Source organism: Stegodyphus dumicola, chromosome 6 (genome assembly GCF_044657685.1).
Source record: "Stegodyphus dumicola isolate Sdum_Otavi_A_Nest chromosome 6, ASM4465768v1".
NCBI lineage: Eukaryota > Metazoa > Arthropoda > Arachnida > Araneae > Eresidae > Stegodyphus > Stegodyphus dumicola.
In genome coordinates, this window is record NC_140773.1 from 147188007 (window position 1) to 147201765 (window position 13759).

General features: G+C 29.2%; 1 protein-coding gene across 1 annotated transcript; it reads left to right on the forward strand.

The window, feature by feature from the left end:
* Nucleotides 1-2051: 2051 nt before the first annotated feature.
* On the forward strand, nt 2052-8442 carry LOC118202391 (cell adhesion molecule Dscam2-like). The gene is made up of 3 exons (XM_035374568.2): nt 2052-2509; nt 6097-6213; nt 7210-8442. Exons 1-3 carry the CDS (start codon nt 2215-2217, stop codon nt 7380-7382), a joined length of 585 nt encoding a protein of 194 aa, XP_035230459.2. The 5' UTR covers nt 2052-2214; the 3' UTR covers nt 7383-8442.
* The last annotated feature ends 5317 nt before the right edge of the window (nt 8443-13759 follow it).

A 13759-nucleotide genomic window follows, 5' to 3' on the forward strand; every position in this document is an offset into this window, starting at 1 on the left:
ACCAATTTTAAATACCTTAACATTTTATCTGGTATTAATCACATTGACTAAAACGTTGTAATTACCATGTATGCAGTATACTTGACTGGAAGCAATCAACTCAAAATTTACTTTATATTTCTTGATGATTTACGAAAAAATGCTTATGAAATACCGTAGAACTATAGTAAAAAACTATATGCGAATGGGCATAAAACTTTACTGAAATAAAAATAGCTTTTTAAATCCCACAGTGTCAATAAGCAAAGTATTAATTTATAATGTTTTCTTTTACAGATCGTGGAACTTCGAATGGTATTCATAATAATATAAATGGAACTCTAGTGTTCAGTCCTCTGCTTAAAGTCCACGAAGGAAAATACTCTTGCAAAGCTGACAATGGAGTCGGAACTCCACTTCGTAAAATTATATCTGTTACTGTCTATGGTAATTTTACGTCCCATTCTTTAAGAAGCATAAATGAAACCATTGTATCATTATATTTCTTGTAACTAGTGTTCTCAGCAGTTTATTGTACCACCTATGTCATATATGTTTCGTAACATACTGACGATTTTCAAAGTATTCCTGCAATATGGTTACTTTAATATGAATTTTAAAATATATTAAGTTATTTACAATGTGATATCTGTACAAGGGATAGAATGAAATGCGGAGTTTTCCATAAATACTTGAATTTGAAACTGAAATGAGTGTGTTAATATAACTGGTTACAAGAGTATTTCTTCTTGATAAAAAGCATAAATATTTTACACCAGTCACAAATTAAAAGTATTTTCCAGCAATGCAAATAAATATTATTAACATTTCTAATAATTATTACTAATAAAAACACGTGTATGAGTCCTAATTCTAGCAAATTATGTTTCGTGTTTTGCCCTGAATGTGGCGCTAGTTGTTCATGTATGCTTCGTAACATTTTTAGCGTTGTCCACATATTGAATTCTCGCCAGTTTCCAGCACAGTAACAGATATGTGGAAGACGTTGTACAATAACAAAATTTTGTACAAGAATGGTACTGAATAAAAGTGCTCATCTGAAGAAAAATTAACGTAATTTTTTAGACATGTCTTTTAGAGTGTGGTGTTATACTGTGCAGATTATTTTCACACTTTGCAATTGAGAAATATATGTTTGTTAAAACAATAATAAAAAGCGATAATATTACTTAATGTTTTGTCTTTGCTACTAATAATTAGTAACGGAAGGCATTTTCTTCTTTACGAAATGTCTTCATCTTTTGAACTTTATTAAATAGTGTCGTGAACTGCTCAGCTGCATATAACTCGACGTTCGTTATAACTCGACGTTCCTAACGTGCTTAGTTCATCTCGCTACATCTAATGGTAAGTTACTTTTTACAACTTTCTTCAAAATTTAATTTTCTTTTAAAGGCTTTATATGAAGTATATTATTAAAAAGATGACGAGATATATAATTTCCACATTTGATTGCATTCCATTATGTCTCATCATATGCATTAGGAATCTGTGCATATTGCTGAAATGTTACAGAATATAAATCAAGTTGCTTGTTTGTGTAATTATTACCTAGAAATTTATTATATGTTTAAAAAGTATTAGTTGTTATATTGTAGTTTAAGAATGAGTAAAACTAAAATTAACATTAGTTTCAATTATTATTATATTATGATCGATGTTATGAATTATAAAAGTACGATAAGGAATAGAAATCTTATTAAAATAAGTTTTAAAAAATTCAGGTGGTAACCTAACAATAAATGTTTTGATTTAAAAATATAAATACTCGGATGACTATTTTGTAGAAGAATATTATTTTTTTCTCATTTAGTGTATACGACCGCAAAATTAAAATTGTTTTATGATAACTATTAACAGTCTCATAAAATACTGTATAATGAGGAGAAAAGTAATTTTTAGTGAATATTTATGTCATTTTTATTGTTCAAATCAAAATTAAAAAGTATAAAAGAGATTTTTAGACCAAATCATAACTCGTTGCTAAGTGGTTAAACATTCTAATTACATTGAAATATTCATATATTTCCTAATTTCATTAAAGAGGATTTTAAATTATAATTATGCATTTTATTCGCAAAGATTATGTTAAATAACTGTCATAAGGCTAAAAATGAAGTGTGAAAAAATATAGACGTCATAAAATGCTTAATTTAATTTTTAAGTAATAAAGTACTATATAGAATAATTTGATATGACGACATATTACAAAGAATGTTTTTTTTAGATGCTCCAAAAATCCAGCCATTTCAATTCCCTTCGCAAATTAAAAGAGGAGACACTGCAAGCATAACATGTACAGTTATGCGAGGCAACGGACCATTTACATTCAGTTGGTTTAAAGACGGAAATCCGATGAAGAAATCATCTTCAGTCAGTATTATTTCTAGCAACAAAATATCTAATTTAATTATAGAACCAGTAGAAGAAAATTCGGCTGGAAACTACACTTGCATTCTGCACAGTAAAGATGGACAAGATGAGTTCACTGCATATTTGAAAGTGAGAGGTATGCTTGCAAAAACTTTAAATATTAAGTTTAATTCTCATCGTCATACTTGTATTTAAATATTAACAAGAAAGATGATTTATGTATAGGAAATTTCAAGCCGAAAAATGCCGCTGTGAAATTAATTCTTCTTTATGATAAAAATGAACTTTTTTATAACAACCTAACCGAAACACCGATTTAGTATTAATTTTTATGAAACTCACATGCTCACGTGAGTGATAACTGCTCATTTTTATTCAAATTTAAATTAATAAGATTTTCACTTTTGTTTTGTTTAGAAATTTAAATTCTTAACTGGCTTAATAAATGATAAAACGTATAATGTTCTTCTTGTTTGGTTTGACATGCAAATTAAGCAGAGGATGTCCTTTTCTGAGCCTGTAGAATTCTAGATCTCATATTCATTACATAATAATTTTCGGTGTGATAGAACAAAACTGATCAAGTCACATATTAGATATCCGAAAGGAATCAGCATTCACATTAGGTCATCACTTGTTCCATAATTTTAAATATTTCAGATATTAGTAAAAACATAGATCTAATATAAGAAATCAATAAAAATTAGGAGTTTTAATTACTTTAGGAGAAAAATATTTACTCGGTGATTCAAAAAATGTTTTGAATTTGTAATAAATATTCTAAAGAGCAATGAAAAAGACTTTCAGAGTAAAATCTTATTTAACAGATATATATATTATTGATAATGCACCGTGTATTTTCATGGTAACATAAGGTGATACTTGTCATTGATTTAATTGATTTGTTGTAAAAAATGAACATTTTAAGGTAATTTTCTGTTTGATCAGGTTCCGTTAACTGTTTAATGAAAGTACGCCTATGTACGAAAGCATGGAATTTCATTTAATATCGTTTATATTTATATATTTGATCTTGTGCGTCAAGTTGCAAGCAAAGTTGCTGAATTGTCTAATATTTCTAGCCTTTGCCTTTCTAGTTCAATATTTCTAGCTTATAAGCTGTCTAAGCATAAATCTAATACTGGTAACTTTTATTACAAGAATCAACTCTAATGACTCTGTTCATGATATCGAATGAGTTTCAGCTCAAACATACGAGGGCCATCCAGGAAGTAGATTACGTTTCCGTCTGTGTCCGCTAGGGGCGGGGCTAGCGCGGCCATCTTGGGGTCAGAGCGTTGCGCAGCTCAGTCTGCATCTAGCCGTGCTAGTGAGAGGTTCGTGCTGTGCTCCGTTCAGATACTGTGATGGTTTGAAATGTCTGCGTTAATTGAAAATCCCGCGAGCTGCGAGGTGCGCTCAGTAATAAGGTTTCTGACTGCAAAAAACTGTAAACCGATAGAAATCTATCGGCAGCTTCGTGAAGTGTATGGGGACAACATTATCACTGAAGGTGGAGTGCGTCAGTGGGTCATAAGATTTCAAAATGGCCGAACCAATGTTCACGACGAAGATCGAAGTGGGAGACCCAGCATAGTGACCGCCGAACTTCTCGAAAAAGTCGATGCTAAAGTCCGTGAAAATCGAAATTTCACAATAACGGAACTTTCTTTGAGTTTTCCACAAATTTCGCGAAGTTTGTTGCACGAAATCATCAGCGAAAAGCTTGGTTACCACAAGTTTTGTGCAAGATGGAAGGCAAGAAGAGGTAACGAAGTGGTTGAAGGCGCAGGCGGCCGAATTTTTCGACGAAGGAATTTCCAAGCTCGTACATCGCTACGATAAATGCCTTAATTTGTATGGTGACTATGTAGAAAAGTAGTATTTGAGTGTGGCTTTCATCTGTATATAATAAAATTTGTTTCTTATACTCTGTTTATTTTTTTATTCCAAAACGTAATCTACTTTCTGGATAGCCCTCGTATAAGTTTAGGCTTGAAGTATGTTTCATAATAAGAATTACAAATTGGTGATAATATCTTTGTAGTAAAAGTAAATTGAATAAATCAATTAAAGTCTGTTTAAAATGTTATATTTGTCTGTAAAACATAAGAAATCATTAAATCTGGTAGAGGTATAAGAATCGAACTTTTGGGGAAGAATTGTATTATAAGCAGATTAATAACAAATAAAATCTGTCAAATCTGCAGAGTATACGTAGATCTACGGAAACTGATAAATGCAAGTGCAAATTTCATAAATATCTTTGTGATTTGAAATTTGTGTCCTGAATAAGAAGAAAATGAAACCAAATGATATGATATGAGGTTATTGAGAAGAAAACTGAAAATATCTGGAATTCCGACTAACTGAAAAGAAGTATAAATAGACATGTTAATCAAGAACACGAGAAACATTTTAAAGTATTAAAGGTAAAATCTTATGTCATAGATGTCATATTAGGGTTAAAAACATCTAATTTAATCTTGAATTTAACAAGTTCAAAGAATTGCAAGTTTTTTTAAGAAAATCAGATGTACACTATTTCACAATAAAATTAACATAAGTTCGTGATTTTTTAGGAACTGCATTCTCTTAAAAGATCGCAATAATGGCATTATCTTATAAGAATGGAAGTAAGAGAACCGATACACGTGTTATAACCTGGACCACAGAATCTCGCGAAGCGTTCCAAAAATGCAAAAATGATTTAATTTCGGCAACGAATTTGCAGTATCCTTCCGCACCTAAACCATTATCCCTCTACGTTTAAAAGGTATTTCTTCGCATTCCTACCCTGCTTTCGTGGTATAATGGTTCTGCACGCTGGGTCGGTATTCCAGAGGTCCGTGGTTCGATTCTCGGCGAAAGCGACTGCTCATTTTTCATTTTGCTTGCTTCCAAAAAATAACTAATGTCTCTACAATCTTATTTTCTGTTTTAAGAATGCTTAAACAAAATATCAGTCTGTAACAGAGACAAAATTTAGTCTGAAAATTTGACATGTTATAATATTAACGTGATGCAATAAATATTTTTGACTACACTCATCAGATGCACTGCGCATTTTAAAAGGTTTTTCTCTGATATCCTGTCGTGTTTTGAGCGATTCGTTCCAGTATCATGAGTGTAAATATTGCATGTATAATGCATCTCGTTACAGCGTTAATCACGATGTCCCTTTAAATTAAATATCATTTTTATGATGTCTATGCATGAAAAGAAAATTTAAATTTCAAACATATTTCATAAAGTTAACTATCGTATCTCAGAATATTTCCTCTTACCTTAGCTTTTAAAATCCTACTATCATGACAAGATTAAAGTAAATGCGTGAGAAATAATTCTAAGCTTTTTTGAAAAACTATTCTGCCGAAACAATGTGAGTAAGATAAATTACTGATTCAGAAATATCGAATAAAAAATTAACATAGAATAACTGACATGGTTCAGATGCGTAAAAATTCGATATGGTCTAAGGTAAAGGATGGAAAATTTACTCTTAACAAGAAATTTCTTTGAAGTTGTTAGAAAATTTTTTAATTACTTTTTCTATATTTAGTTCTACATATGATGAATATAAAATTATAGGTTTCTTTAATTTTGAATCAGAGTGAATGATTTAATGGATTCAAAAACAGTTTTGTTTAGATAGTCTTACTTCAATGCTTTGGATATGTAAACAGTGATTTCATATCTAATTTAATTTTTCATTTATATTAGCTCCACCAACTTGGGTAAAAGAACCTCAAGACGTTGAAACTTTAGAAGGAAGTACAGCGAGTTTATTTTGCTTTGTGAATGGCTCTTCTCTGCCCACGATCACGTGGAGAAAACTAGGTGAATATATAATCAATTAACATTGAAAAGATTTTATAATTTATCGTGATTTAGATAACATGTACAATGAGGCAATTTTTTCCCAATCCGGAAAGCATGAATGATTAAAACAACCATGCGCTGCGGACATTACGGGTCAAAATAAGTATCATGAAATTAATTTGTATTCAGTAATCAATAATCCCATTTGATTTATGATTAAGTCTCATTTACTAGCATTTCTAAAATGGAGCGATAAGGAAGTAAGTTTCTTCAGAAACACTGAAAGTATTTACACTCAGGTTTCACATTGTAATTTGAAGGACTGCTTTAAAAATAGTGTAAGCTTACTTTCCCTTTGAAATAAGCTCGTCCCATTCTTTTTTGCATAAAAAACAGTTGCAATTTTTTTATTATTAAGAACTGTCACTCATAATTAATAACATTTAATTTAATATTTTTTGTTCTTCACTATCATTTAAATGTTTCTAAATATTTTAATATATATTTAAAATTTATTTAAAACCGTTCTATTGGAAAAATTCTTAAAACAAACACTCCTGTTTATTAGAGCACATTAGAGAAGAATCATAGGGCAAGAAATTATTTTAAACAAAAAATGAAAAATTTACCGACGCTTTTTCATACCTTACCTACACTCATTAAACATCGCTTAAATCGAAATGTCTGAAGAATTTGATTTTGAAGTGCCGAAATTTTGACATTGTCAAAATCATGCGCACAGTAATAAGACTTATTGAAGGAAGGTTACTAATATTAATTATCTCATTTAATAACATATTTAAACCTAAATATGTCTTATTAAAATGTGTTCACTTATAAGTAAAGATATGCTTTTATTATGAATGTACACAAAATAAGAAAAATTATAAAATTTATTTTTTAGACTACGTGAAAATTGATAAAAAATTCAGATTTAATGAACAAGTTAAGAGAAATAATACTCAGATTTTATTAAGAGTGCTTTTTATCCTTGCATATTTTATTTGATTTCAGATACACAGGATTATCAAAAACCAAAAGCCTTTCAAAAAATTTCTACAAATGGCACTTTGATGTTTCAGTTTGTGTCCAAACTAGATGATGGCAGCTACGAATGTGAAGTTGAAAATGGAATTGGAGAGTCTCTTCGAAAAACCGCAGTACTTGTTGTGCATGGTAGGCTCTAAAAGATTTGATCCAAGAATAATATTTAAAGTTTTGAAAAAAAAAAGACATTAATCATTTGGCAATTAAATATTAAATTCACGGAAATATGAAAGACTAATTTTCATTTGTTCAGTTCACAATAATCCGCTAGTTTTTCAGTTTTATATATTTCAATTATAAGATAATATTATTATACCATTCTGAAATAGTTAAATTCAAATATTTACTCTAAAAGTGAAAACAAAAAAATCCAAATACTTACAATAAAGGGTAAATATGAATCTAGTTTAATTTTGCAATAATGTGAGTTTTCTATCAGCAAAACAGAATTCTGTAAGACAGTTTGTTTAGAGTTTATTAAACTAATTGCCATTCGTTTGTATGACTGAGGGTTTACTATATGGAAACAGAAAAAGGTTTTAGCTGCATATATTACAGTATATGAAATATTTTGCATTAAAATCTATAACAGATGTTTCCCTTGACTCTTTTGTTTCAGCTAATGCTGCAAAATTCGCATTGCGTTCAGAATTAAAAATCAGTTGAAACGTGTAATTATTGAGGTTTTATATTACTTGACTGAAGTAATGAAATTGTGTAAAAATTTTTATATATTTTGGTATGTGTTATCCTTTCCATAATTTTTTTCTTATCGGCAATTTCATAAAGCCTGTGCCTTCTATTTGTGTTTCGTTAAAAATAGCGAGTCGTCTGTGTATCTGTATTACAATATTCAACAGCGTTATTAAAATGGAATGTCAGTTAAAAGTACATATTTCTTCTGTTCCAAGATAATAAATTCGCTCTTAAGCGTTCCGTTATGCTTGTAGCAAATTGAGAATACAGTCTTAAAATTCTCCGAAAATGAAACTTGTTGTCATTCTATGATTTATATTTTATACACTATGAGGCATTAATCTACTGCTACTTTCATGTAATAAGTCCTAATAAAAATTTTTAAACCGTAGTTTTTAGTATTTTCCTTTCATAATTTTAGTAAAGAAATCTTCATACATTATTTTCGAATATTTTTGTTTTGATGTTACTTTAAACAGATCTTAATAGCATGGCATTCTTATACGAAATACATACTTCTACAAAGTTTATGTTACTTTACATTATAAACACTGCTTTTACATATGCTATAAAATATTGAATGCAACAGTGTTTTATCTTATGCCAAAATTTAATTTCGCATCTGCAATTTTTTTTCCTTTCCTGCCTTTTACTTAGCTGTAGTTATATATATATATATATCTTGCATTATACTATCAGTTAATTACAAGCAATGAAAGGCAAATTTAACTAACCTGAAATTAATATATTCACCTTTTTAGTGCTATTTACATATATAGTGCACAAAGTTTGAATTTATATTAATAACAACCGTTATTTAAGTTTATGAGAGTTCAGTTCAGTTTATTTTAATGAAAAGACGTTAAAATAAACTAACTGCTCCAATGAAGCACGATCATATTTGAATTATTTTGAAGTTTGCAAGTATTCTTTCATTTTTAATTTTTTTATTATCCAGTATGTGGCGCTAGTTGTTCGTGGTATGCCAGTTTCATCTGAAGCTTTTGGCTTCAACTAGATGACAGTATTCGCCATTGTAATCACTTGCTGTTCCCCTAGTGTAGTGTTTAAATGTCTTAATGTTGTTACATCTAATCGTTTTACGTAGAACATTTTCAACGTAATGAACTTAGTCAGTAGACGTGATTATGTCCTATATTCAAATGAACTGGATCTTCATTTCATCAATAATAACTGGTTTGTGTATGCTCTTGAAGTCAGGATACTGCAATGGTAAGCTATTACTATTATTACTGATTATTTAAAATTCCTTTTTATCTTCTTTTGAGAATATTTGTGCATATTTATGTACAAAACTTTAAAACATAATTTGTAGATGCATTCCATGTGCTAAATGGTGTGAAGAAAAGCTGAGCAAAATTTCGTCTATTTCAGATGCTCCTTTGATACAACCATTTAACTTTCCAGAAAATGTTAAAATAGGACATACTTTAAGTGTTGCCTGTACTGTCATGAAAGGTAAACCACCTTTTAAATTTATATGGCATAAAAATGGAAACGTTTTGAAAGAAGGTGCCACTATAAATACGTTAGAAAAAGTTTCAAGTCTTATCATAGATCCGGTTGTTAAACAATCAAGAGGAAACTATTCCTGCACAGTCAGTAATGCCTTCGGAAAGAATTCTTATTCTGCTTTTTTGAGTATAAGAGGTAAGCGATAATATTTAATCAATATGTTTCAATATCTAGATAAAAGCATTTGATTTAATCAGTATGCTTTAATTTTTAGTTACAGAGTGTCGTTTTATTCAACAGAGTCTATTTGCTTGAAATATATAAAATATGCATTCTAATATAAATATTACAACAATTTAATATGTTTAAATTGGATATTTCTCAAATTGTTTATACTTGTACAATATGTACTTGTTTATACAATATGTACTTGTCATAAAATTAATAGAAAATTTTAAGGTTTTTTAAATCTTGAAAATATAATGTTCTTTTGGTGATTATAATGATGAATTTATTGAAAATTTTTAATTTTGATATTTATGAGTAGAAAATCGTAAATTTGGATAATTTAAATTCTATGGTGTTTCTAATATATGCACTAGTTTTGTTTCTGCTAGTATATAAAATTACTACAAGATTAAAACCTTAATAATATTTTCAATATATTTCAATAATACCAGTAGAATATTTAGGCTTCATGCTAGTAAATGTTATATTTTCTGTTCTTGCTAAATTTACCTGAACGCCATAAGTTTAAATTTTCTTAGCTCCTCCATCATGGATTACGGAGCCGGAAGATCAAGAAACAGTCGAAGGACTGATTACGTCATTTACATGCTTGGCAAATGGTTTTCCTCTTCCTAAAATTACTTGGAAAAAAATTGGTAAATTAATAATTTTATTTATTTTAGACATTAATTGCTTAATTATATTTATGGAGACATGTGCTTATCAGAAATCTTACATTCAGACATAAAATAACACAAAAGTCAAACACTATATAGAAAATTTATAATTTTTCATATACTCTAACACAAGTTATGCATAAGCACATATCTGAATATGTTATTTAAGTAAAGTAAAATAACTGAGTTTCAAACATATTTTAATAGCCGTCATTGCTACTTGTCTATTAATCTAATTAACTGATTTATATTTAATATTTATCCTTTGAAAAATCTGTTTCTTTGAAAATATTTGAAATTAACTTTTTTAAAAAATTTTAATCATTTTTGGTTATTAACGCTCGCAATCAATAATTAACTAAAGTATTAGTAATTCTTAGATGTTCGTACTCAAAATAATTTGTTTGCATATAAAATACATAATTAATCTTTTATTCCATTCCTTAAGAAAGTGTGTAACGTGTATACGAGCCAATTTCCCTTAGAAAATCCTCCACCAAGGCATCCCTTCCTTTAGGCAGCCCTCGAGGCTTTGTCATAATCACATACACATACACACACACCTTAAGAAAGTGTATATGAAATTTATCCGTATAACATTTTATTAATTTAAAAGATTAAAATTACTTTAACAAATAATTAATCAGCAGTGCAAAAAATTCAGTAAAGGTTTTCGCGAACAGCATTTCATTTTAGTTATTTTTCATTTTAATAGTGATAAACCTGTTAGGAAATTTTTTAAAAACTTGAATTTGCTACATTATCTGCTTTCACGATTGTAAATAATTCAGAGAAGAAAACCGAATTCTAAATAATAAAAAGCGGTTATCTATTAATGCAAGTGCACTGTGTTACAGTTACTTTGAATTGATTGAAAAATTTCATGAAATCTATTTTTCTGCTCAGCTCGGTGAAACGGTGTTTGGACACACCGGGTTGCTTAGGCTCAGTGTCATAACTCATCTATAACAAATTAAAAGTTTCTAAAGTGAGCACAAAATAAATAGAGTAACACATATAATGTTTTTAATATATATATATACGTGTGTGTTTATAAACTTTAGCACTTAGAATAGTAAATAAATGACATAAAACAGTGGAAGAAAAACCCAAGACGTCAAAAGGGCCATTGACCTCTTTTTGTTGTTAATATCTTTAAAATCATAATGACATATTCTGAATTCAGTATTATTAAAATTTCTTAATTTTAAGTGGAAGTTTCTTGTCAGATGGTAATAAAATTTGCTGAGCTGGACAATATTCAGCTCTTCCTGAATTTTCGATGGTCTTCTTCCCCCCTCCTACCAAACAGCACAAGAGGCAGCTTGCCGCATATTTAGAGTGCCACCTTGCCGCACCGACACTATTGCATTTGCAAACATCCATGCCTTCTCCGGGATTCGAACTCGGGCCCTTCAGGATGGCAGTTAGCAACGCTAACTACTATACCGGTTGAGCGGCATTATCTAAAGCTGAGTTAATAAAAATTGGATAAAAATGAATGTGATAATATTATTGCAGAAGTCAAAAAGTATTTGACTCAATGTAAAATTGTTTACAATGTGTAATAAAAGCAAACAAACGGCCAATCAATTATTAGCCAATTTAGAAGTTACACATTTTCCAAGCTTTTGAGAGTTTTTTCTCAGTGCCCTAAGGCTATATTTCATTGCGAAATCCTTTTTATTCTTAGAATATTGTTTAACTATTATTTAAATTAATTTGGTGCATAATTTTCTAAGAAATATAATAAAGATGTCGTTGAAAAATGCAATTAAAATTTTGGATCTTTTCCATTGTATAATAACACTCGCCAAATAAATTTCTGAGGCAAAATAAAGTTGACAACATTGCCTTTTAGTCTCGCTGTTAACTGAAATGAGTAGTTTTTACCTCTTATAAGAGCGTTCTTATTTCAAAGAAAATGTTCTTAAAAAACCTTTTTAAAGTACCTTCATTCTATTTCGTTTCTTTGCTTGTCGAAATAATTAACGTAACAGATATACTTTTTATGTCTAAAAGTTTTTTACAACAGTTGTAATCAGATAATGACGGAAATATGTAGAATACTTGCTAGAAGTATCAAACTGGCATGTATTGTTCTAGAGAAAGTTATTTGCCGCGTGTTCTCCTACAACGGCAAAAAAATACCAATTTAATCTGTGTATACTTCTGATTGTACAGAAAAATAAAAGGCATTTTACCACTTTAGGAAATCATTTAATTTTGATGGAAATGAGTTGATAACTTTTAGTCATTTTAATCTAATTTAAATCTCATTAATTAAGAAATGTAACTGATGTTAATTGTGCAAATTAAGTGAAATAGTTCTCACATTTTTTGTTCAAATAAGTATATTTTTGAAGTAAATAAATAGCATTCTATGTTAATACTAAATTTTGTGTTAATTGTTTTGGTATACATGTCACGCTTTTAATTAAAATTTTATTTACTGATAGCAGTTATTATAAACTACAAAAAATCTGTTGTAAAATATTGTGGAATCAAAACTTTAATCAGATTTATTTTGAAGTATAATTTTATTTAAATTCAATTTTGATTTCAGCAGAATTTAAAATTTTATTAAATAACATTCTCATAACTAGTTAAGGAGAATTCGGAACGCTTCTTTACACTCAAATACTTTCTTTCTCAGGAATAACCAACTCTAATGGTGCTAATTATAACATCTTAAGAACTTCGATAAATGGTACGCTCACTTTTAATCCGACGCTTAAAGAATATGAAGGCAAGTACCTCTGTGAAGTAGATAATGGAGCTGGAGAACCTTTAAGGAAAACATTTTCCATCACTGTTCATGGTAGGAATATTTTCGCATACATCGATTTTAATGGCTCTTAAAAGTGCTAACTTTACGTAAAGTGTATGACTTTCATATTTGATATTGTATTTAAATTCAATTTCATAAATTCTTTGTTATTAAATTAAATTTATTTCCTTAAATGAGTTTGTGAAAAAAATGGCTCTAAAGCTGACCGAAAGTAAGTGTAGCTCTGGTTGAATTTATAGTAACAATGAAAAAATATAGGATTAATTATATCTTTATACATGCACGTAGATTTATAAGGTAATGTAATTCAAATTGTGTAACACTTTGTTTTGAGTACACTAATATTTTTCAGTGCATCAATAAAATGTTGTAGAAGTATTTTAATAGCGAACAGTTCTATCTACAATTATGTATGATTATCCTCAACATGAAACTAGTTCCAGTTCCATTCTTCTATGTTATAATTCTTATACATTAATGTCATACTTGGTGCACCTGTCTCTATTAACGTAGGTGTCGCAAAATAACAAAGAAAATGCATGTATATAAAACACAAAATGTGGATCTATGGTTTGGGAGTGGTCCCGCTAAATGTCAAGCGCATGTATGAATGAATATTTCCTATTGAGGAAAGATTGGCTAATTTTTT